Genomic DNA, 24,999 nt, shown 5'->3' with positions numbered 1-24,999 from the left:
TTAAAATAATATAATATTATATTTTAATTAATTTATATATCTCTAAATATATTCTTATAATAATTAAAATATTTTTTCATCATACATCTTATAAATAATTAAATATTATATTTAATTATTTTACTATATTTTATTGGGATATTTTTTTTTACATATAATTAATTAATTATATTTTTTTAATAAAAATAAATTATATATATTTCATTTATATGAAACCCATAATAAAGAAATAATAAAATAAAGACTTTATTTTAATAAATAAATATTATAGTATTTTAAGGTAACAGAGTCATTGTTCTTTTATAAATAAATTAATGATGCTTGAGTTATCGAAATAAAAATAATTCTTCCTAAGGCTCTTAACATATAATGATATATGTGTGGATACCATGGAATAAACATATTATATTATTTAAGATATTTTTTTTAAAATACAAGTAAAAATAATTTAACATTATTAATAAAAAATTTATATATTTAAATGAATAAAAAATCATAAATTGATTATGTATAAAAATTTTAATTAAACAAAAAATTCTATAATATATAATTAAAATAAATATATAAATATAAATATATATATATATATATTTATATATTTTTTTAAAATATTTTTATTTTATATAAATAAATTTTTATAAATTCTTATTAAATGAATATTACATTTAAAAATAAATTTTTATAAACTGTAATTATGTTTTTCATAAATTTTTTTTTAATTATATGTGTTTAATTTTAATAATTTTATTAATTTTTTTTTTTTTTTAAAATATTAAATTTTTTAAACTTATATAAAAAATCTAATTAAATAATACATTTGTATGAAATCAAATATTGATAAAAAATAAAATTTTAAATATATATAGTTTAAAAAAATGAATATATAATAAAAAATATGATTAATATTATTTGTTTATCTATTTAGATAAAAAATAAAATATTTATATAAAAATAAAATAATATATATATATATATATATATATATATATTTATATATATATATTTATATAATGCATCTTTTAAAATTTCTTTATTTATTATTTAATATAATTCTTATCTATATATTATTTTTCATTTAATTTTAAGTTTATTTTTTTTATATAAAATATAAATAAATATAAATATTATAATAATATATATTTAATTAAATTATTAATTATAATTTTATTTTATTTATATATCAAAAATAATTTTTTTTTTTTAATAACTATTGTTTAATAAATTATTTAATTTAAGTTATAAAAAAATTTAAACTTTATAATTTTATATTAAAGAAAAATATTCTATATTAAATAATACTAAATATCGTTTGTATGATAATAAAATATAATACAAATAATAATACATAATTTTAATAAATCATTTTTTTATTCTCAATGATAATATTTATAGGGAAATCTAAAGTATTAGCTTTTATATCCACTTTAAGAAATATAATTAGGATTTTGGACAAAGTCTTAAGATATAATTTATGAAGCTCTCATTTCTACATTTTTGGGAGATCTAGTATAATAGGAATATTATTTAGGATTATAGTCTAAATATTCATCATAATATTCAACAGGTACATATTCTACTCTTTTTTAAACTCTCTTTACAGGTTAATAATCTGTTACATGCTTTATTTCTACATAGTCTAAAAAAGATCTTTCTACTGGGCGATATTCAACCTTTGTTTCGGGAACGTAATCAATATATTTTTTTTCAATTGGTTAATACTCAGTCCATTCATGGGGTCTAGGCTATACTGTAACGTATTAATTTCTATAAGAGCCTTATTATCTAGTATAATTTGTTGTTGGAGATGCTGAATATTATAAAGAAGATTAATATAAATGTGGTTTTGAGGGATAATACATTTATTTAATTATTTTATTTAAAATATATTATATTTATTATATTTTATTTTATTTATTTTTATTTTATTTATATTTATAATTTTTTTATTATATTGTTTTTTGTTAAATTAAAAATTTATAATGTATAAGTTTATTAAATTAATATTTTATTTAAATTTTTGTTATTTTTTAATTTTTAATATGAAAAAAATAATAAAAATATATATATATATATATATATATAAATACTTATTCTTATTTTTTTATTATTTCAATATATAATCAAATATAATTTCAATATAATATATTTATGTATTTATTATTATTAGTATTAATATATATTATATAATTTTATTATTAATTATAATAAATAAGATAATAATACATTTTTAAAACATAATTTAATAAATAAATAACAATAATTTTTTATCTATTTTTTTTTTTTTTATAAAAAAAATAATAATAATAAAAAAACAATATATATTATATATATTTTTATCAATTTTATTATTATTATTATTTAACCCAAACTTTGTCACTAATATTTTTCTAAGATTAATAATCAAATCCATTTGGTAGTAAATCTTCAACTTCATTTTAAGGTATAACAATAATTCTTCCATTAGGTTTTGAATTATCCAATCTTTAGTTCGAATTTCTGCTATTTTTATTTTTAAAAATAGTCAAATGAATAGAAAAGTCTTCACTTTAATCTTATTTATTATTTCCTTTTTTACTCTATAAAACATAAGCCTTTACAAGTTAAAGATTTTAATTTGGTTCGAAAAGTCCTCTAAATTTTGGTAAATCTGGAAAAATAGCATTTATTATGCCTGTTTTATCTGCCAATTTTACGTGTAAATTTGCTTTATCTTAATGCAAATTTTCTCCTCCTTCTTCTTTTCTATTGTTTTAAATTAAAGGAACTGATTTTCTTTCTATTACTTTCACTAGGACGTTATAGACTTGTTCATTAGGAGAAATCTTACCAATTTCAATATTTTTGAAGTCATATTTTTTCTCACTTATGTTTAATTGTTCATTATTTAATTCCAAAGCTTGTCCTTCAAAAAGTCCGCTGTTGTTTTCGTCAGTAATACAGCCCCATTTGTTAATTATTATAACTAATTTATTATCTATGTATTTAGTTTTAGCATTCCTTAAAGCTATTTTATTACCTACTTTAATTAAATTAGGATCAACTGCACCTTCAGATAAAATAGCACGAGCAAGACCAGTATTGTCGGCTAGAGTTAATTCTATTTGTTTAGTTTCGGGAATTTGAGTTACTTTTTGAACTTGTACACATACGTGAATTGATTTGAAAAATGAACGGAGTTGGTTTAATTTAGTCCATAAAGGTTTTTAGAGTTCTCTTAATTGATTTTATTGTTGTTATTTCGACATTTTTTTTAAATTTTTTTTTTTTTTTTTTTTCCTCTTTTTTATTTTTTTTTTTATTGAAAATAGAGATTTTTAATAAATATAAAAAAAGATTTTTTATTTTATATATTTATTTAAAAATATATATAATTTTTTTATTTGTTTTTTATTAGCAATTAATTAATAATTATATTATAAAATTTCATATAAATAAATTATTATTACAAAATTTTTTTATCTTTTTTCATTTTTTATATAAAAATTATATTGCGCAATAATTATTTTTCTTATTAAATTTATTAATATTAAAAATAAAGTATTAAATATTTTGAATTTTGTAAATTTTTATAAAATTAATAATACTTTTTTTAATTTTTTTATCAAATAAAAGATAATCTTCAATCTTAAAAAAGTAAATTATTTTATGTTAAACATAAATTTAAAAAAGTAAATTAAACTTATTTATTTAATAAAAAGATAAATCTCTTAAAATAAATATTATAAAATATTATTATGTTAACTATGTATATATAAATAAAATAATTTCTAAGAATATATAATATTGCTATTAGTATAAAAAAAAATTAAATAAATTATATTGCTATTATTATAAAAAAATATTAAAATAAATTAAGATTTATTATATATGCTATTATTTTATAATATCAAAAAATTAATAAAAATATAAAAACAAGTTGAATTATAATAATAAATAATATTTTATTTTTTAATGAACGTTTTTTAAATAATAAATATATTATATAAAATATTAAATATTTCCTATATTTTTTTTTATTAATCGTAAATTATGTTTATTCCTAATCTTATTAATTATATAAATTAATTTTATTTAATTATAAAAAATTAAAACTTTAAAAATCTATTATATAATATGATTAAATATTTATATAATTTATTTTTTTCAAACCAAATATAATTATAAATTTTTATATATACTTAAAAAATGTTATATTCTTTGCAAATAAAATAATATTTAAATAATTGGCAACTATCAAGTCTTTAAGAAAAAATTAAAACTTTAGATTCAATTATTTCATTATTTTAAAATATTGAATTAAACCAAAATTTAATAATTGACTTAAATTTACAATTAACAGAACAATTAAGCCATACCAATCCCAATTTATTAGAAAAATCTTTGAAAATCCTCGAACTTTATATATCTTAAAAACAAATAGAATACACTTTTGATGTCTAAAATGTCGTTTAATTATTACTATCAAAAGTATCTATAAAAAAGTAATATACACTAAATTCTTAGAAATTATTACATAGATTATTGTTAAGTGGTTATAATGAAAACATATCAAAAGGAATTTCTTAAATATTTTAAAAGCAAGAGCCTAAATCAATAATGGAATGTTTAAAATTTCTCGATTAAGAAATAAATTAATTAGATGAGAAAGATACAATAAAAAATTTAATTAATGAATAAAAAGGTCAAATATTTTATTTATGTTCAAATTTTTATGTGGCAAATGTGAGAATTTTAAGTTTGGATTTGATAATAAAAATAGGCCAAATATATGGTTTTTATTTTATTGAGGAAAATCTAAAAATATTAAAGTTAAATTAGTTGATGAGTTTAAAATAAATATTTGCTAATTTTTAATAATTTTAGTAAATAATAAATTTGAAAGTGATAAATTAAGATAATGATTGTAAACAGTTTAATGATTAAAAGTAGAATTTATATTTTTAGAAAATATGTATGCACGAACTTGAATTGAATCAAAAATAGCTTAAAGAGGAATAATTAGATTAGGATATTTAAGATAAATAAAAGAGTAATTTTACTAATTTTTAGAATAAATAAGCTATGATTATTAAAACTTAAAATAATTAGAATTTAGTTTAGAAATTTAAATAATAAAATTTTAAAGGAAAGCTTCTATGCCTTAAAGAAATATATTATCTTTTTTTGAATAATAAAATGAATTAGGAAGAAATAGAATAATATTGGGATTTTGTTTCTTTTTTTACTTTCAATAATACTAAAGGATAAGATTTGGCTATAAAGATTTTACATTTATATATATAAAATGTTTAGAATGAAGAAATTATTTAAAAAATACTAAAATCTTAAATTAAAGATATTATTATTTTGGCTTTAAAAAATATTTCTTTGTGTAAAACTTTACTTTTTAAACCAAGTATTTAAATGGTTAATTTTTTACTTTCTTTTAAGTTTTTCTAAGAAGAAATTATGGAAGGAATTCTTATTTTAATTAATGATAAATCTATTTATATAATAAACAATATTATTGAAATTATATAGAATATTATAGTCAGAAATAATCTTTTGGAACTTCCTTTGGCAGATAAAATATTATAATAATTAGTTTTAATAGCTTCTACTTTTAATGAAAAAGTGAAGGAAAGTAGTTTCGATTTGCTAGTTTGTATAGGAAAGGAAAAAGTTGACATATTAAAATATGTTGAAAATTTGAATAATTTTTAGTTTTAGAAATATATTTAAATATTAGAAGAATAAAATTAATTATTTGATTAAAATTAAATATTGTTTATTAATTTTGCTAATAATTAAATTAATTAAGAGATTTTTTAAAATTAAATTGATTCATTTAATTAAGATTAATTGCTTTGTTTTTTTAAAGCAGTTTATGATTATAAGAATAATAATTATAAAGATGTTAAATAAAAATTATTAATTAATTTAATAAACTAATTTAAATATTCTTGTTTTCATACATTTCTTATTTTTTAATTGTAAAATCGAAACTAAATAAGTACGCTTTTTCATATTTTGAACTCGGTCGTATAAAAAATTAGTAATCAAGAAATTCTTGAAATAATAGAAGAAGGAGTTAAGTAAATTCAATTTAATAATAATAATAAAGATAAAAATCTAATTTATAGTTTTTTGGCTAAATATTCATTATAAAATTAAGATTTTAATTTAGAAAAATATTAATTATAAGATGAAGATTACATTAAAATAAAATAATTTAAATAAAAATTTGAACTTATTAAATGTAAAAAAGATCAAAATCAATCTAATTAAGCAATTGATGAAGAAGCAAAAGAATAAAATTAAATTTTTAAATTATAAAATTTCCAAAAAGAGACAAAAAATCAAGAAATTTAATAAAATAATAGTGATATTGACGAAATATGAAAAAAAAAAAAATTCATAAGTTTATATATTTTTATAATTATAAATATTTGTGTTTTTTTATTTATATATTCTTCTTCATAAAGTTGCCAAAATTAGTTCTTTTAATTAAGAATTAGAAGCAGTTTTAAAAACAGAAACTATATCTAATAATTCTTAAATAGAAGACATTTATTCTTTTTTTCTTTATAAACATTAAATTTACTAATTTAAGTACTTACATTAGCCATCTATTCGACTAAATATTTTAGAAACTCCTAAAAAACAGAGCAATTGAACTATTAATAGTTAAATTTATTTTAATAATTTATATTATTATCTTAATTATTATTTACGGATAAATTATCTTATTATTTTTAAAGGTATAGAATTGCTTATTTAATATTTATTAATAAATTAAAAACCTCATTTTTATGTATTTCCTATATATATATAAAAAAAACAAAAAAAATATATATAAATAATAATAATAATAAAAAATACATTTTTTTTCAAATTATTTTAAATAAGAAAAACATTTTAAATAAATCCAGCATGATATGAGTAAAACGGAATAAAATTTTAATTTTCATTTAAAATTTGTAAATAATTTTCCATTTATTGAACTTCATCTTAGTTTCCGAACAAAAATACTCTCGGTCCTTCCAAAAAAAGTAATAATTTAGCAACATAAAGGCCAATTAAATTAACTTTAAATAGTATATTTTAAACTCTAAATAAATTGTTTTTCATAATAATAATTAATTCCTTTCGAATATAAAACTAAATTATCATAAATATTAATATTATTTTCATTTTCATCAAAAATTGTAGGATTTTATAAATAAATTTACTAAATAAAATGCAAACAAGACGAATTTTTTTTTATTTAATCTTCCTTTAATTTTAATAAAAAAGTTTAGTTTTTTATTTATTTATCTCTTTAAAGTTACTCTAATAATCCTCTTAAGAAATAAGCTTTTTTATCTTCCAAAAACGATATATCTGAATATCCATATCGGCTAAATATTTCTAATGTAAACCAGCCTAATCTAAAATCGAACCTACTTTTAGAATAATGAATTCTTTTAAGGAATTTAATTGGGTCTAAATTATTATCATTATTCTAGTTATTCTTTTTTCCAAAAAAAATTAATAATAGAACTTCTAATGATAATTTATCTTAATATATATATTTATTTTATTAAAAAAATATATTAATAGACTCTTCTAGAGTTCTTTATCGGAAATTCCTTTCACCATACCAGAGAAAACAGGCGAATTATTAGATTAAAGAAAGTTCTTAGTTTTTATATATTATCTCAATGTTCCCGTTAAGGAAATTTATTAAGTCTAGGAATTAGTGAGAAGGGGGTATTTAGGAAGATATAAAAGATTCACATTAAGATACTAGTAGAGCCAGTTAAAAATAATTTTTTTCTTAAAGTTTTTTGGATGCTTTTTCTATTTGGTGGTGAGCAAGAAGATTTAAAATGTGGCTTTGGAGATTTTCATTTTGCTTTTAGATGATTTCTTTTTCAAAGAATTTCATATGAAGAATTTATTTTAGATTTATTTTTTATAATTATTCGACATTTAATTATTTATGTTCTAGTTTTAAGTCTTAAAGTAGTATTTAATAATCATCTTATTTATAATTCTATATTAATTAAATATATGAAAATAATATTAATATATATATATGTATATATATAAATATATAAAAATATATATATATATATATAAATATATATACTTAATTAAAAAAAATAGAAGGATATATAAAAGGATTTCCAAAAAAGCAGTTAAAAATAGAAAGTATTAAAAATTCTTCTTTTAAAGCATTTTTCAAAATTTCGTTTTTCGCATTTTTTAAAGCTGGAATTAAACTTTCTTTTAAATAAGAAATATAAAAATGAGCTAGATGGTTTCCTTAAAGAAACGTATTTTTTTAAATATTTTTAAAAAAGCCATTTAACACAACTTTGTTGTATTAATTTATTATATTTTCATCATTAATTTAATAGTTTCCAATAGAATTTTCTTTAAAGGTTTTAATTTTTAATATATTATTTTCGAAAGATGTAAAAGAAGAATCCTTCCAAGAAGGACAAAAAGAAAAATCTTGATAAAAAGGAATGTTTTTTGTATTTCTATTATTTATATTATAAGAAGACATATTTAAAGATGTAATTCCTTAAATTAATTCTTAGTTTTTTTATAGTATTTAAAATAAATTAACTTTATAAGAAGGGTTAGGTGTTTAAAGTTATGTTTTTTTTTAAGGTTAAAATTTATTAATAACATTTTGAAATGATTAATATTTGGGGAAAGCTGAATTTTGTTAAGAAAAAAATTAAAATTCAGAATCTACGTTTTAAGAAGATGAATTTCCTTGAATTTCTGATATTTATTCAGGTAAATCAATTTCTGTCTAATTATTTATATTTGCATTAGTATTTTAATAATTACAGTTTAAAGGAGAATTTAAATTTAATGTACGATTTTAATTCATTTAGATTGAAGAATTTATAATTAAACCTTATTATGATATTTTATTTGTTTAAAGAGTTTAAATATTATATAAATTGGTTAATTATTATTATAATTATTATTATTATATTATTATTATTATTATTATTATTATTATTATTATTATAAATTATTTATTTAATTTTTTTAATTGTTAAAATTATTGTTTTAGTTTATTTATTAAATATTAAAGATATTATTTTGATTTTTCTAAATATTGATTTGATTATTTATATAGTTATTTTGTTGTAATGCATTTAAATTTAAATTTGGAATTTATATTTAATTATTGCTTCTTGGAGTTTAATCAATTATTTATTGATATTATTAATTGTTTATATTATCTATTGATTCATTTATTTAATTTGGTTGATTATATATTTTTTATTCTTCTAATTCCCCTTCTTATTATATATCATTTTAATTTTGGTTTTAATTTTATTCTTCTGAAGAATCTTCATCGTTTTCAATTATAAATTAATATCCAGAAAAATGAAATACTTGTATTTTAAAACTTTACTTTTTATAATTAAATTTTATGAATTTAGCTCCTTATTTTTTAGCTTTTTCCTTTATTGTATTCACTAGCTTTTTAATTTTTCTTTATTTTATTTTTTAAATTAAACATATTTTTAAATGTCAAAATACACATATCATTTAATTTTTGTTAAATTTCATTTTAATAATTTATATTTAATTGTATTTCTCCTTTGTTTATTTTTACTATCTTATTTGTTTTGTTTTATTTTTATTTTTATTATATTTTTTATTTTTTACTTTTTGTAATTCTTCTTCATCCATATCTATATTTTTTAGCCATTAAAGCTTTCCATAATGACCTTTAATAACTAAATTATTTCCTTTTTTTATTTAAATTTATTCTTTATCTTTTAAGAATATTTATTTTCCCATTAATTTATATATATATAATATAATTTTTTTATATTTTTTTTTTTAAAAAAAAAATTAAAAAAAGAATATGTTTATTTTTATAAGAATAGTAAAATAATATTAATAATAATAAAAAAAAATATTAAAAAATTAGAAAAAAATTAATACAATAATTATAAAAAGTATATAATATATATATATATATATATATATATATATATATATATTTATATATATATTTATATATATATATTCCTTTTTAACAATAATTATTAATTAATTTATTAATTTTGCTAAAATATTAAATATTAAATTCAAATATCTATTTGTTATAATTTTTATTTTTTAATTTATGTTATTTTGTATTTTTAAATATTAATGAATTATAAAAAATAAAATTTTTTAGTTTAAAGCAACACTTTAAATTTAGATGATAATAAAAGTTTTAAATTTAATCCTAAAATACTAGGTATTCTGCTTGAAATGAATTAACCGAAATAATAAAATAAACTTTAATTAAGCCAAGAAAAAATTAACCAGCTTTTAAAAGAATAAGCAATAACGTTAAAAAATTAAGAACATGCAGAAGTATTTATATATAAATGAAAACAAATAAATGAATTAATTTTATAAAAAAAAGTTAGCTATTTTAATATTAAAAAAGAAAATAAAAAATAAAGAAGAATAGAATTTTCTAAAAACAATAATAAAAAATTCAATTATTGGATTAAATATATTTAAAAAAAATGAAAGAGAAGAAGGATTAGATAAAAAAGATAAAACATTATAAGAATTATAGGAAATATTTTAAGATAATAATATTAATCATTTATTGTTTTAATAAATTAAATATTAGTATTTTTAAAAGCATGATGTTATTTTTAATCTAGGTTCATTTAATTAAAATAAAATACATATATATATATATAAATATTTTATATATTCATTTATTTATAATAATTTTTTATTTTTTTATATTTAAAAAAATATAAATTTATTAGGGGATATTGGTGATACATATTATGTAGTAATAAAAGGATTAGTAAATTGTTTAGTATAAAATCCTAATATGAATTAAAACGCATAAGAATAATTTAAAAAAAAAAATAATACTTTAAGTGAAAAGCCAAATGAACCAAGTAGTCCTTTAAATAAAGCGAAAAAAATATGGAATAAATTATTAACAAATTAGTATACTTAAATATTATTTTTTAAAAATAAAATAAAATAAAAACAAAACAGATCAAACAAAAATAATACAAGTTTTGATTCAGATATAGATGATAGTTAATATATGATCAAAAATTTTCCTAATTTAACTTGTGTAAAAGTATATTTGCCAGGCGAATCCTTTGGAGAAATAGCATTAATGACAAATGCTCCAAGGTATATTTGTTTTTATTTTATTTTTATCTATTTATATATAATAGAACTGCAACTATGTTATGTAAAGAAAATACTCATTTATTAGCTTTAACAAAATAAGGTTTTGATAATATTTTAGGCGTTTACCATTAATAAATATTGAAATTTAAAATAGACTTTTTTAAAAGTTTTTGTTTTTTTAAAAGAATTGTTCCTTCGAAACTATTATCTATTTTTCATTACTTTGATTTACTTTCTTATACTAAAAATACGGTTTTATTTAAATAAGGAGATGTTTCTGATGCTGTATATTTTATTAAATCTGGAGAAGTTTAAATTTATAAATAGATATAATTATAATCGTATTAATAATAAATACAAAGTTCATAATATTTAAATGTTAATTAATAAAAAAGTTAATACTTCTAAATATCTTTATGTATTTTAAGTGATAATTAATATTTTGGATAAGAAATAAATCTAAATCTAAAATAAACAAGAGATATTAAAGCTATTGTTTTAAGCTAAGAAGCATAGATATATTAAATAAATAGAGAAGTAAAATAATTTAGATATATATTTTTAATTTAAAATATAGAAATTATAAGATTGCTTAAAATTAAATGGATTTCTAGAAGAATATTTAAAAGATGTAGAGTAGAAATTAAAATGGTAAAATATTAGAAGCTAACACATATATAATACAAAAGTTAATTTAAAATAAAATTATTAAAAAAAAATTAATAACAATAAAAATTATAATAATAATAGATATCGGTAGATTATAATAAATAAAGTTGTGATAGATATGATAGATAATTATAATTATCTGAAAATACTAAAACGAATAATAAGTTTTTTTAAGAAGGCTTTTTTAATATAGAGTAGTTTTAAATGGAAACTTAAAAAAAAGAAGAAGTATTAAAAATTATGGATAAATATTAAAATAATAATATAAATGTTAATATTTTTTAATAAATATATAATGATTTGTAATTGTAATAGTAGTAAAAATAAAGTAATAATTTGTAAAAAAAAGTCTTTAAAATTTTTTATCCTTTACCTATATAAAAACCAAAAATTCATTATTTTTTACCTTAACAATATTTAAATTAAAATAGTTAATATAATAACATATGTAATAATATATATATTTAAGTATTTTCATATATTTATTTATTTTTTACATTAAATTAAAATAGCTATATCTTAAGCTGATGAATGGTAAATATCTTAATAAGACTATTTGAAAATAACTTAGTTAAAAACAATATAAAAAAATATAAATAACTCATTATAAAATAAATAGTAATAAAATAAATAAGGATAAAGTTAATAATCAGAATAAATATTTTATGATGAAAAAAAAGTAAAACTTATAGAAAAGATTCTGCTTCAAGTAAAATACATTTTATTAGCAACAATTAAATAGATTTAAATATAATTAAAACATATAAATATATTTTTAAATTGAAAAAGTTAGTTAGATCTGATAAGGAGAAGGCCTTTTTTAATATTATTACATAAAAATATAATAAAAATTGATTTTTTTATAAAAATATAAATATTAGCATTATTTATGCATGTGTATAAAAAATATAAATCTAATTTAAATATTAAATTGTTTTTTATATAAAAATTTGTATTTATTTATATATATGAATTAATTATAATAAATCTTATTATATATATATATATATTATTTTGATATTTTTTTGATTAAAATTAATTTTTTTAGAATAGTTAAAAAAGCAAATTAAAACTGGTTAAATATTTATTATATATATATAAAAATGATAAATACATAAATATTTATTTGATATATAATCCAACAATTTATTTAAATTATTCTTATATTTTAAAACTAAAAAATAAAATTTTATAGAAAAAAAAAAAGTTTTTAAATTTTAAAATAATAATGACGTAAAAAAATATATATCTATAATGACTAATTTTAAATAAAATAAATTATATTTAACGTTAATTATGTATATATATATATTATATTCCTTTTTTAGAAATTATTATTCTATTTTTTTTGAAACATAACTAAATATATCCATATATCTTATTTCATAATATAATAAAATTAAATATAAAATAAACCCAAAAGCTAAAAATAATCCGCTTCCATCTTAATTATCTAATTATTTATCACTATATTTAAGATCTTCATATTCCCAAAGAATCTATGTTTTTAATTAAATTACATTTCGCTTCCAATAGCGAATAATGTATCATATCTTTATCAACAAGAATCGGCTTATCCTTTGTATCTCCAGTATTAAGTAATCTTTATATAGTTACATCCCAATTTCCAGCATTATATGTTCCTTGCATAAGTGTCCAACTTTAGGCCCCACCAATTTAATCATCTCTCTAAGGAATTCCTCTTCCTAATGCAAATCTATCTTCTACAATTACTCTAAAATTACGGTCATTGTTTATTTAATCATATCTTATTGAAACTATATCAGAATTAACCATAGAATCACCAAAACCTTTATATTTTTTTTTTAACAATTTTTTTTAAAAGAAAAGTATACCGAAAGCTATCCATCCTTCATTATGGCCTTTTATATTCAATGTTATTGAGTTTCCTTTAATATTATGAGAAACTATATATGGACCAAAGTAAAATTTATTCCAAATATCTTAGCAATTTATTAATTATATTAATAAATAAAATAATATAATTTACATATTTTTATTTTATAATTGTAATTTTTTCGTAGCAATAAATTAAATTATGAATGAATTAATTATGTTTTTTTAAATAATGTAAAATAAATTTAGGTTTTAAAGTATATTTTAATATTAAATAATTTCTATGTCTTAAAATTTATAAAAGTATATAATATTATAACTTTTTTATTTATTTAGTATTGATTAATTATATATTAGTATATTTAATATTTTTAAAAATTTATATTTTTTTAATTATGTATATTTTTTAAAAAAAAAATTAAAAATTTTTTTAATAATAAATATTACATAATTAATAAATATTATATATAAAATAATAATTTATAATTATATTTTATTTACTATTTTATTTAATTTAATAATTATAATTAATATTTTAAAAATAATAATTGTTCTTTAATTAAAAAAATATATTAAGAACAATAATGAATTGAAATCAAATTTATTAATAAAATAAATGCTTTTATGATAAAAATTTAATATAATAATTTTATATATATAATTAAGTTATTATTTTATTTAATTTATTTCAATTCTTTATATTTAAATTATTACAATTTTCATTTTGTTAATTTTCTTTTTTTCTTTTTTCAATTATTTTTAAAGAAATATATATTTATTTATCTTTTTCATCTTCACTTTTCTAAATAATTTTATATTTTTCTTATTCTTATAATAATTAATATTTAAAGTATTTTTCTTAATTTTAATTAAATACATTTCTTTTTTCTAAATCGATTTTATCATATTTAATTAAAATTCTGTGCAAGAAAATTTATTTAGATGGAATCTCAATTTTTTTTGCTGTATTAGGAATATAATTGATAATTCTAGGAATTTAAAACTTAATAAAATCTTATTTTTAATCTTCTATTTATTGAATTTTATTAATAAAACTTATAGAGCTTAAATTTTAAAAACCTTCAACTTATTAACAATCAATAATTTAACAAAGATTATCTTATTATTTTAATCTAAAAAAATTTTCTAATTAATTATAATTAAACAACTATTATTTTATGTATATAAAAATATAATTATAAAAATTAATATTAAATATAAATAAAATAATAATAATATATATGTAAAATTTAAAGATAAAATATATATTTATAATAAATATTATTATATTTATATATTTAAATACTTCATATCCTGTATTATCATTTTCTATTACTAATAATTTCACATCAATCCATGAAGGTGGTATAGGTAAAAATTTATTTTCTTCTTCAATAAAGTCTCCATCTTAAAAATTTGGAGTAGAAGGTCTAGATTGAGAATTATCATTATTTAAAGAAACAGCTATTTTATTAATAATTTCACCATCACTTTTCAGACTAAAATAATTTCCTTCATCGTCTTTTGTCCACATAATGTTTTCTTGTAATTTAAAACTATATACACCAGTTTTTCTTTCTTCAGGTATGCAATATAATTAAAGCCAATATTCAATATCATTTGAATTACTATTAATACTTTTATGACTGTTTTTTTTAAGTTAAATTCTATCAACTGCTGATATAAATACTATTTCTCCATTATCGAGTATTTTTGCTACATCTCCATTTTATGTATATAATAAAAATATTCTATTTAATTAATGCTTATTAAAGCCTGGTAATTCTTTTTTTTCTCTTTTATTAGTTTATATTTTAATATTAAATTAATTTTTTTAGTAAAAAATTAAATATATATAATAATTATTTTTACTTATAACTAATAACTTTAGTACCATCTAACAAATATGCCTCAATAATTTTACCATCATTAGATCTTTCAAACAAATTATCAAATCCAACACTGGCATAAGCACTTCCTATACCAATTATAGTATCTGTTCTTGACTTAATTTAATCAGATAATATTTTTACAGTACAAAAATCTTATAAAAATATAAATATAAATATATATATAAAATATATTAAAAATATATATTTATATATTTATATATTTTTTATTTATATTTATATATATTACCTTAATGCTATATTATAATAATATCTTTTTTAGTATAAATTTATGTGCCATCACTATGTTAAGTAAATATACTTCCGTCTTTTTCTTAAATTACTAAAGTTTAATCGTCTCTAAAATAAATTTTTTATTCAGTTTAAATATCAAATTTGTATTAAACATTAATTTAATCAAGTTCATTTTCTGTGTTTTCATATATGTTTCTTATTTTGCGTTTTCCCTTATTATTTGTGGTAATCCAAATTCCGTTATTTTGTTAACAAAAACTCACATTTCCATTTGCAAAAAATACAAAAATAGAACCATCTTTCGTATATTTTATTACGCTTCCTTTGCCTGTAATGACCCTTTTAGTCTCGATTTCTTTATTTGGTTTATTATTATTATACGGGTTCACTATATCATCGAAATCTTTATAGTTATTAATTATGTCTTGCTCTAATTTTGTCTAAATAACATCTCCATTAGCCAAAAATTTCACTATAAGTCCATTTTTTAATGTAAAAGTGAAATCAATATTCTGATTTTAATCTATTTCAGCATTCAAAATACTCCTATTGTCAAAATATGCCCAAAAATTTGCTTTTTTATATATATTTTCTCTAATTCCGAATATTACGCCTTCTTTAAGTACCTTATATCTATAATAAAGTTAATTTCCGACCTAAAAAGAATTGCCTAGAATAACAGAATTATCATTCGGATATATATATTTGATTTTTTCGTGAATATTTCCTACCTTTTAATCATCTAAGTTATAAAAAGTTTGATTTTCGAAATTTAATTTGTCATCTTTTACATATTTAATCCAGTTTTCCAAAGAAGGGATTGTCTAGAATTTTTGAGTCCATTTATTTCTCAAAATCCTACCCGGAGGGTTTTTAAAATACATACATAAATATAAATTATCATCTATAGGGTTATATTGGGTTACTGTTTTAGGTTCAAAAAGAAGATTTTACCATAAAAGCTATCTAAGGGTATTTTCGGAGTGCTTTTCTATATATATACGGTCACTGAAATCCCAAGAACGTTCAGGTTCGGCGTTTTGTATCATTTTTTCAAAAAAAATAAGCCTTTTTTGGTGCTCAAATTCTTCTTTTGTTAAATTATTACTTACAAAGGCGAATTCGTTTTATTTTAGGCAGTTTCTTTCAGGGATAGATAAAGGGGGTTTTATGGGCATTTTTTGTCTATTTAGGCCTGGAAATAAGATGTTTTTGAGGAGGTTTTTTTCTCTAAAAGAAGCTAATTGGAGATTGCTTATGTGTGAATTCAAAGAAATTTTTTCTATCTAATCATTGTAGTCAATAATTGTTTTATATTGTGTACTTTTGGTTTCTGATGATATGAAATTTTCATAGTTGTAGTTTAATAAAGGATTTTAGTTTTAGAATATGATTTAATTCTGAAAGTTTTGGAGAATTCTTTCTATTTCTTTCTGGGAATTTCTAGTTTCTAGGTTTTAATTAATATCTATATTGTCTAATAAGCATTCAAGTAATATACCAGAGGTTGTGTTTTGAAGATTTAGGTGGTTTAGTTATCTGTAGTAATTAAATAAAGGATGTTTATCAATGTTTTTTTAAGAGTTTTTTTCAAGTTTTAGTTGTTTATTTTTTTCTTCTTCTTCTTCTTTTTATTTCTTTTATTCTTCTTCTTTTTTTTTTGGATATCTTCCTCTTGTTGTTATTGTTAGTTTTTTGATGTTTTTTTACTTCTTTTTTTCCAACTTTTTTTTATTTTAAGGCTTCAGCTACTTCGAGGGCATTCTTTTTTTTTTTAAAAAAAAATAAAATATTTTTTTATATTTTTAAAATAAACAAAAAAAAACCTTTTTCGGCTTATTCTTTGGCTAGTTATTATTATATTTCTTGTTAAATCTTTAATTTTAATTCATATTCTTTAGTACACAATTCTTATATATGCTTAGTTTATATCCATTATTAATATTGAATACTCTAAATAGAAAATTAGCAAATTTAAAAATAAAGTTATTCAATAAACTATTAATAAGAATCCTCTTCATCAAATAAATTTATTTCAAAATAAATAAATTTAATTACACTATTTCTTATAGAAGCATTTCTTGCACTTTCTTGTCTTAAGGATTTAAAAGTTTATAAAAATTTTTAATTTTAATTAATAAATGAATTATCCTCATTTGTTAATAATGCTTATTTTTTTTTACATTCTTCTTCTTTTTCTAATATAATAGAATATATATATATCTATATAATATAATATAATATAAATATATTTTTATATATATATATATAAATAAAAATATTTTTTTTATATATATATTATTTTTTTTATATTTATATATATATATATATATACCCTCATGTTGATATTCATCAATAAATTTATTCATTCTAATTTATATATTTTAATCGAAATTTTAATCTTAAGTAAGTAAATTATAATCAGGAAGTGGTTTATGGTATATTATTTTTTCATGAATTTCAAAAATTAAATCAATATTGAATTAACTATCAACTAAAGCTTATAAGTCTTCTTAATTTTTGGGAAAATCTAATAGTAAATAAAACATATCTAAATTTTTTTCATATTTTTTTTCAGGAATTATATTTTCTTCAACAACAATTATAGGCTATTCAATTATATTTTTAACTCCTTTTTTATTTTCTTTTTTTATATCTTTTTTTATATGTTCCTTTTTTTATATTTCATGTTAATTTATTTATTTTCCTTCTAAAATATCTTTTTTTTCTCTTCTCCCCTTTAAATCGAGTTCTTATTTAAGTGATTAGAGAGTCTATAGTATTATTTTAGAGTTAAGTTCAAAATTTAAGTTTTCTAATAGTTTTGTATCTTTTTTTTGTTTTTCGTTTAAAGAATTAATATCTGTATATATTTGCTTTTCTTTAGCATGTTCGATTATTATTTGTAAATCAATATTCTATTAATAAGATCTAGGTTTTTATTTTAATTTATCTATAAGCTTTTCGAAAAAATGTTATTTTCCTAAACATTTTAATGTTATAATTAAACTATTCCATTAAGGTAAAAACGCATAATCTTAAAAATCATCTTTTTTATTTGTTTTAGGGGGCATTTAATATTTATTTATTATTAAATTATATTTTATTTTAAATATTTAAAAATTCGGAAGTTTTATTATAAATAAAAATATGATATAATATTATATAATATACTAATGATATATAAAAAATTTCATAAATATTTAAAAAATAAATAATAAAAATAATTAATTCTAAAAAAAAAAAATTTAATAAACGAAAATTAAGAATTAATATAATAAAATTAATTAATAAAGAAAATCAAATAAAAAATTAAATATATATATATATATATATATAATTATATATTTATAAAATATTTTTTCATAATAATTATTATTTTTATAATTTTTTTTTATTAATTTCATTTACTATTATTTATTATATATTTTTATATATCTTTATATTTAGAAAATTTAATATAAATTATATTATATTTATAAAATTTCTTTTTTATATTCATTTTTTTATTTATATATATACTTTTTTATATTTTTTTATATTTAATTTTATATATTATTTAAAATATAATATTTTATATTAAATTTAATATAAAATAGTTTTATATTATTTTTTTGATTTTAATTACTAAAAATATTATTTATATATTTAATAGTATAATTTTTTTAATTTCATTTTATTTATTATAATTTATATATAATTTTAATACATAAATAAAAATTTATTTTAAATTTTTTTATTATTAATGTATTAAAATTAAATCTTAAATATACTATATAATAATTAAAAATTTATATAAATTTTTAATTCAAATTTTTTTTATGCCATATAAAATATTATATTTATATAATAAAAAATCTATTTTTTATTATTTATACATTAAATAATAAAAAAAGACAATTTTAATAAAAAAAATTAAATTTAAATATTAATAAAAAATATCCCAAATATTAATGTAGGATTCAAAAAATAATAACACAATAGAGCAAAACGTAAATACCGAATTTTTAAAAAATGAAGATATTTAAAATAAAGATGAATAAATTTAATCTTAAGAATTAATAAAACTAGAAGAGCAAATAGAAAGTAAATATAAAGTATACAAATTAAGATATTTTATTATTATAATATTCATCCTTGGAATGCTATAAATATCGATGATTTAAAACAGTTTTTCGCCACAGGCAGCTTAATTAATAATTGTATATAAAAAATCTAATTTTATTTATAATTTAACATCTTTAATTCATATGATAGTTCATGTACCTATGTCTTTTCCAGCAAATTTCGTAGTCGAAAAATATGGGACTAAAATAGGCAACACAATATGCTGTTTTTTCGCATTATTGTCATGTTGGACAAAATGCTTAATAAATTATAATTTTAATTATGCAATATTAGGTTAATTTTTTGTAGGATGTGCAAATCCATTTATGATAAACTCAATAAGCAAATGTATCATAAAATTATATATATATATATATATATATATATATATATATATATATATTATATTATATATATATATATATTATAATTTATATATATTTTATTTATTTTCTAAACATATATTTATATGTTTTTTTTATAATATTTTTATTTTTATTTTTAATTTATTTAATTTTAGTTTCATGTAATTGGTTTTATCCTTCATAAAGAGCTGCTGTTACTAGTTTATTATCTTTTTTTTCAACAGTATCAGGTATAATAGGCTTATTAATACCAGGAATATTTTTTTCTAAATATGATGCTTCAAAAGATAACTAAGAAACTTTCTAAGAAGGTAAAAATTTAACTTTTAATTTACTTTTAGTTTAAGCAATTGTTGTCTCTGTTTTTGCTGTTTTGAATATTATTTTTTATAGAGATAAGCCTCTTACTCCTCCTAGTTATTCAGCAAATGTTTAAAGAGAAGATTTTTAAAAATCTTTAAAACTATTAGTTAAGAATAAGACATATATTTTAATTACTATAACTTTTTCATTATTGTATGGGTCTTTTATTGATTTTGCAGTTATTTTAGGTTAAGTTATTGCACCATTTGGTTTTGGATCTAGAGATACTAGCATTATGTCTTTAATTTGTGTAATGTCTGGTATTATAGGTAGCATAGTTTTGATACAAATTCTCAAAAAAAATTTCTAATATAAAAGATTAATGGGATTGTGTATTATTTTTTGTATATTGAGTGATTTTATGTTTTATTTTATGCTCAAAACGAGAATATATGTATTAGTAGTTATCCCTGAAATTATTTTAGGTTTTTTTATAATCCCTATAGTACCTATTCTTTTAGAATTTGCAAACGAAGTATGTTTTCCTGTAGGAGAAGCTATTATTTCTGGTTTCCTTTATAGTATAGCACATGTTGTAGGTTTTTTATTAGGAAGTCTATTTAGTTTAATTATTGATACTTTCAAAAATAAAGAAGAAAGTGCTTTTTGGTGTGTTATTACTTTCGCTAGTATTTTTATTTTGAGCTTTATAACTATTTTTTTTATGAAATAATCTCTAAATAGAACTAATGCGGAAAAAAATGCTTTAATTTAAAGTTCAGAAAATATTTCTAGTTCAAGTAAGATTTGAATTAGGGTTTACAGTATTAATGATTATTTTAGTTTTTTTTGTTTTTTTTTTTTTATAAATATATATATTTATATTTTATAAGATTTTTATATATATATATATAAATTTTATTAAATATAATATTTATTTATTTTTTTTATAAATTTTTTTTATATATTTTTTTTTTCATCTTAAAATTGATAAAAATTTTATATAACAAATTAATTTTATTTAAAAAAAAAGAATTTTTAATTTATTATTAATAAACCATATTTAATTTTTTTTTATATATATCAATTATTAATTTAGTATTTCCATTAAGTAATTATTTTTCCATTTGATAATTTTTCAATCAACTACATTTATTAATATTCCTATGAATTAGTTTCTGGTTAATAATCTTTTATTAATTCAAAGGGGTCGATTTTATTATTTTAAGTAGATAAAAGATTACTAAAATCAGGTAATAATTAATTCAAGGCTCTATTTTCTTCCTAAATAAATTTAGGAATATTTGGTGGAAATTTATTATTTTTGAGAATATTTTATTTATTTTTATCATATTCTTTTAATATATTTTATGCTATTTTTTTAAACTATTCTTTATCTCCTTTACTTTGTTAAACTGCTATTAATAATTATTTTCCAATTTTGGTTTAGAATTATTATTTTAATTTTAAAATAATATCGTTATTATGATTTAAATTATTATTATTATTATTTTATATATCAATAATATTTTTATTATTATTATTTAATTTATATATAATAGACTTTTTAGACTAATATTATTAGTCTACCAATTATATATTTTATTAATATAAAGAATTGCTTATTCTAATCTATTTTTATTTTATTTCTTTTTTATTAGTTTATTATTTTTAAATTTAAAAAATATTTTCTTTAAATTTCTAAATTTCTTTTGTACCTTTTTATAGACATAAAACAATGTTTTTTTTGCTAGAATTTAGATACTTTCTTTTTTTCAAAATTTCAGCCTATTTATATCCCATTTCTTTTTACAAAACTTCCATTTTTTTTTTATAGGAATAGTATTTTACTTCTCTGTTTAAATCGAATTATTATTCTTCTTCTGTAAATGAATCCTTATTTTAGTTATAGTTGCTTTTTGTTTTATTATATCCTGTATAATTTTATTGTAATAAAAAATTTTTCTCTTGACCTTTTTCTTTGTTTTATTTTTAAGATTATTTGCTTATTTCGTTTTATAAAACTTCTAAATAGTCTATTTTTTCGATATTTTAATGATAAACATTTAATCTTTAAATATAAATAATTTTTTTTTTTATTAATAAAGTATTAACCTATGGTTTAAAGTATCTAAAGAAGGTATTTTTTATTAAAATCGACTATTCCTTATTATTGTATTACTTAATTTGGACCATAATTAAGATTTATTTTTTAGTTCTTTCTCTTTTTATTTTTTTTCTTAATCATTTAAATTTTGCTAATTTGTGTTAGTGCTTTAAATATGTTTAATTTCATTTTTCATTTAATTTTGTATATTATCGTATTTTATATGATCTTAAAGTTCTGGATTTACTTGAAAAAATTAATTCATTTATTCCTTTAGATGAAACAAAGTGTTTTTAAAATCTTTTTTTTTAATATTTAATTATTAGTTTTTGCTTTTATTTTAGGTTTACCATTATTATTATCATTCTCTAATGATTAATTAAATGAATTATCTGAATAGAATGAATCTTCTGAAGTAAAAACTATTGACTCTCTATCTTATTTTAGATTTTTTTTAATATATTATTAATTCAAAGACATTTTATTTATATTTACAAAATAAATAAATATTGATTTTCAAAATATCAAAAAAATAATATATATATATTTGAATATAATAAATATAATTAATGATTAAAATATTAATATTATAATATAAAATATAATTATATTTCAAAAATTTAATTTGTTTATTTACTTTTTATTTTTATATATTAAATTTTTATTAAGTTTATATTTATAAATATAAAATTTTTTATTTTTATTATATATTCTTCTTTTTTTAATGTATAATTAATATCGAAAACTGTAATATGATTATTTTTTTTAAAAAAAAAAAAATTGTAAAAACTATATTTTTAATTTAATTATTAGTTCATTAATGACGTATAATAGGTTTAAAGTCTTTATGATCATTATTGTAATCAAAATTTTTAAATAATTCTAATTTTTCATATAAATAAAATATATACATATATCTATCTAAAAATATAAATACCTTAAATTTAATTTGAAGATAATATTTTTTTATTACATTGATCATCAGCATTTGTTTAAGTATCACAAATGGGTATTCTAATATAATTTTCATATTTATTAGGCAAAAAATTTGATTTTAATTATTTTGACTCTAATTATTTCCAATTAAATCCGATAAACCATTGATGTTATTTAATTTCTTAAACACCATTTAAATAACCAATTCTATTATCAGGTTATATTTTAATTAACTTTTAAAAATATATAAAAAAAATAATAAAATTAAAAATACTTAGTTTATAAGATCAGTACATTAATAAGAATACCCATCTATAACTTCTTAAATTTAAATTTCTTATAAATCTAATAATTATTTCATTTATTAGCTATTTCTTGCATTATATGGTTTCTAAAAATAAATAAAAATTAAAAAAATATGTAATAAAAATAGAAATATACAAAACCATATATCATTTCATATAAAATTACACCTAGACTAAAAAAGTCAGATGATGTTCCATAATTTTCTTAAAATAAAATTTCAGGAGCTAAATTAATACAATTATAAATATAAATAAATATATCAAAAAATAAAATAGAGTTTAAATATTATATAAATAATATATTTTGATATTTATTAGTTTTTTTATTATTAAATAATATTTAATATATATTGTTTATTTAGCACATTTTTTTATATTTTTTTTCAGTATTTTTTTTTACAAAAATTAAATTAAATAAAAAATATAGTAAAAATAATAAAAGCTTTAATTAATAGTAATATATATATATATATATTATTGTTATTTATTTTCTACCCATATATCCTGGTGTTCCACTCGTTTCTTTTTAATTAAATTATTTTACACTTCTTGAAATTCCAAAATCCGATAATCTAATGTAACCTTTATTAAATAAAATTAAATTTAGTTATATTCTATAAAATTTAAAAAATAATAACCTTAATTATCGAAAATAAGATTTTCAGGTTTTATATCTTTATGAATATAACCTTTGTTATGAATATATTCTAATGCAATTAATATGCACCCTATTATAAATTCTATTAAATATTATTTATTTTTTTAATAAAGTTTATAGTATAAAACTAATACTTGCATCTTCTTCTTTTATTTTTAATTAATTATTTAAATGATATCTTAAATCTCCTCCCCCCATATATTCCATCACTAAAAATAGAAAATATTTTGTTTAAAAAGATTAAACTAGATTAGTAATAAAACTTTATTTTATTTTTTTCTTAAATATTTTTATTTAAATATTTCTTTTTTTATTAATATATTACCTAGAATTTAACTATGATAATATAATTCGTTCGTTTAATACATAATTAACACATTTT

General features: G+C 16.1%; 4 protein-coding genes across 4 annotated transcripts, besides 50 other annotated features; 1 reads left to right on the top strand and 3 right to left on the bottom strand. All coding sequences in view use genetic code 6, as the record gives it.

Annotated features, from left to right (window-relative positions):
• Window positions 1-138: 138 nt before the first annotated feature.
• Window positions 139-202: a microsatellite.
• A 357-nt stretch (window positions 203-559) lies between these two features.
• Window positions 560-599: a microsatellite.
• A 319-nt stretch (window positions 600-918) lies between these two features.
• Window positions 919-959: a microsatellite.
• Window positions 960-1,010: a microsatellite.
• A 363-nt stretch (window positions 1,011-1,373) lies between these two features.
• Window positions 1,374-3,245, bottom strand: IMG5_051990 (hypothetical protein; the record flags this gene model as incomplete). The annotated part of the gene is made up of 4 exons (XM_004037396.1): window positions 1,374-1,807; window positions 2,088-2,092; window positions 2,364-2,499; window positions 2,576-3,245. 4 exons carry the CDS (start codon window positions 3,243-3,245, stop codon window positions 1,374-1,376), a joined length of 1,245 nt encoding a protein of 414 aa, XP_004037444.1.
• Window positions 1,858-1,953: a microsatellite.
• Window positions 1,887-1,953: a microsatellite.
• Window positions 2,058-2,082: a microsatellite.
• Window positions 2,152-2,204: a microsatellite.
• Window positions 2,184-2,265: a microsatellite.
• Window positions 3,245-3,298: a microsatellite.
• Window positions 3,299-3,780: 482 nt separating this feature from the next.
• Window positions 3,781-3,854: a microsatellite.
• Window positions 3,855-8,027: 4,173 nt separating this feature from the next.
• Window positions 8,028-8,110: a microsatellite.
• Window positions 8,050-8,112: a microsatellite.
• Window positions 8,113-8,952: 840 nt separating this feature from the next.
• Window positions 8,953-9,016: a microsatellite.
• A 66-nt stretch (window positions 9,017-9,082) lies between these two features.
• Window positions 9,083-9,135: a microsatellite.
• Window positions 9,136-9,891: 756 nt separating this feature from the next.
• Window positions 9,892-9,947: a microsatellite.
• Window positions 9,892-9,962: a microsatellite.
• A 1-nt stretch (window position 9,963) lies between these two features.
• Window positions 9,964-10,033: a microsatellite.
• A 1,824-nt stretch (window positions 10,034-11,857) lies between these two features.
• Window positions 11,858-11,913: a microsatellite.
• Window positions 11,861-11,905: a microsatellite.
• A 380-nt stretch (window positions 11,914-12,293) lies between the features above and the next one.
• Window positions 12,294-12,328: a microsatellite.
• A 1,732-nt stretch (window positions 12,329-14,060) lies between these two features.
• Window positions 14,061-14,106: a microsatellite.
• A 64-nt stretch (window positions 14,107-14,170) lies between these two features.
• Window positions 14,171-14,218: a microsatellite.
• A 94-nt stretch (window positions 14,219-14,312) lies between these two features.
• Window positions 14,313-14,355: a microsatellite.
• A 25-nt stretch (window positions 14,356-14,380) lies between these two features.
• On the bottom strand, window positions 14,381-17,599 carry IMG5_051980 (hypothetical protein; the record flags this gene model as incomplete). Its single annotated transcript, XM_004037395.1, has 4 exons — window positions 14,381-14,860; window positions 14,999-15,488; window positions 15,565-15,736; window positions 15,832-17,599. 4 exons carry the CDS (start codon window positions 17,597-17,599, stop codon window positions 14,381-14,383), a joined length of 2,910 nt encoding a protein of 969 aa, XP_004037443.1.
• Window positions 14,891-14,935: a microsatellite.
• Window positions 15,731-15,789: a microsatellite.
• Window positions 15,783-15,829: a microsatellite.
• Window positions 17,441-17,496: a microsatellite.
• A 430-nt stretch (window positions 17,600-18,029) lies between the features above and the next one.
• Window positions 18,030-18,122: a microsatellite.
• Window positions 18,036-18,087: a microsatellite.
• Window positions 18,048-18,170: a microsatellite.
• Window positions 18,061-18,135: a microsatellite.
• Window positions 18,171-18,469: 299 nt separating the features above from the next.
• Window positions 18,470-18,520: a microsatellite.
• Window positions 18,470-18,521: a microsatellite.
• Window positions 18,522-18,909: 388 nt separating this feature from the next.
• Window positions 18,910-18,955: a microsatellite.
• Window positions 18,956-19,152: 197 nt separating this feature from the next.
• Window positions 19,153-19,189: a microsatellite.
• Window positions 19,168-19,224: a microsatellite.
• Window positions 19,170-19,239: a microsatellite.
• An 85-nt stretch (window positions 19,240-19,324) lies between these two features.
• Window positions 19,325-19,379: a microsatellite.
• Window positions 19,343-19,448: a microsatellite.
• Window positions 19,346-19,416: a microsatellite.
• Window positions 19,371-19,428: a microsatellite.
• Window positions 19,449-19,789: 341 nt separating the features above from the next.
• Window positions 19,790-21,422, top strand: IMG5_051970 (major facilitator superfamily protein, putative; the record flags this gene model as incomplete). Its single annotated transcript, XM_004037394.1, has 2 exons — window positions 19,790-20,291; window positions 20,464-21,422. The coding sequence occupies 2 exons, from the start codon at window positions 19,790-19,792 to the stop codon at window positions 21,420-21,422; spliced, it is 1,461 nt and encodes a 486-aa protein (XP_004037442.1).
• Window positions 20,303-20,393: a microsatellite.
• Window positions 20,304-20,384: a microsatellite.
• Window positions 20,405-20,447: a microsatellite.
• Window positions 20,406-20,461: a microsatellite.
• A 122-nt stretch (window positions 21,423-21,544) lies between the features above and the next one.
• Window positions 21,545-21,586: a microsatellite.
• Window positions 21,587-21,694: 108 nt separating this feature from the next.
• IMG5_051960 (hypothetical protein) lies at window positions 21,695-23,198 on the bottom strand (the record flags this gene model as incomplete). The annotated part of the gene is made up of 4 exons (XM_004037393.1): window positions 21,695-22,238; window positions 22,425-22,682; window positions 22,727-23,018; window positions 23,069-23,198. The coding sequence occupies 4 exons, from the start codon at window positions 23,196-23,198 to the stop codon at window positions 21,695-21,697; spliced, it is 1,224 nt and encodes a 407-aa protein (XP_004037441.1).
• Window positions 22,106-22,156: a microsatellite.
• A 148-nt stretch (window positions 23,199-23,346) lies between the features above and the next one.
• Window positions 23,347-23,418: a microsatellite.
• Window positions 23,419-24,887: 1,469 nt separating this feature from the next.
• Window positions 24,888-24,926: a microsatellite.
• Between the last annotated feature and the right edge of the window lie 73 nt (window positions 24,927-24,999).

The sequence above is a fragment of the Ichthyophthirius multifiliis genome (genome assembly GCF_000220395.1).
Source record: "Ichthyophthirius multifiliis unplaced genomic scaffold scaff_1120509250155, whole genome shotgun sequence".
Taxonomy (NCBI): Eukaryota; Ciliophora; class Oligohymenophorea; order Hymenostomatida; genus Ichthyophthirius; species Ichthyophthirius multifiliis.
The sequence above is the reverse complement of the archived record's forward strand: the minus strand, read 5'-3'. Positions and strand labels throughout refer to the sequence as shown.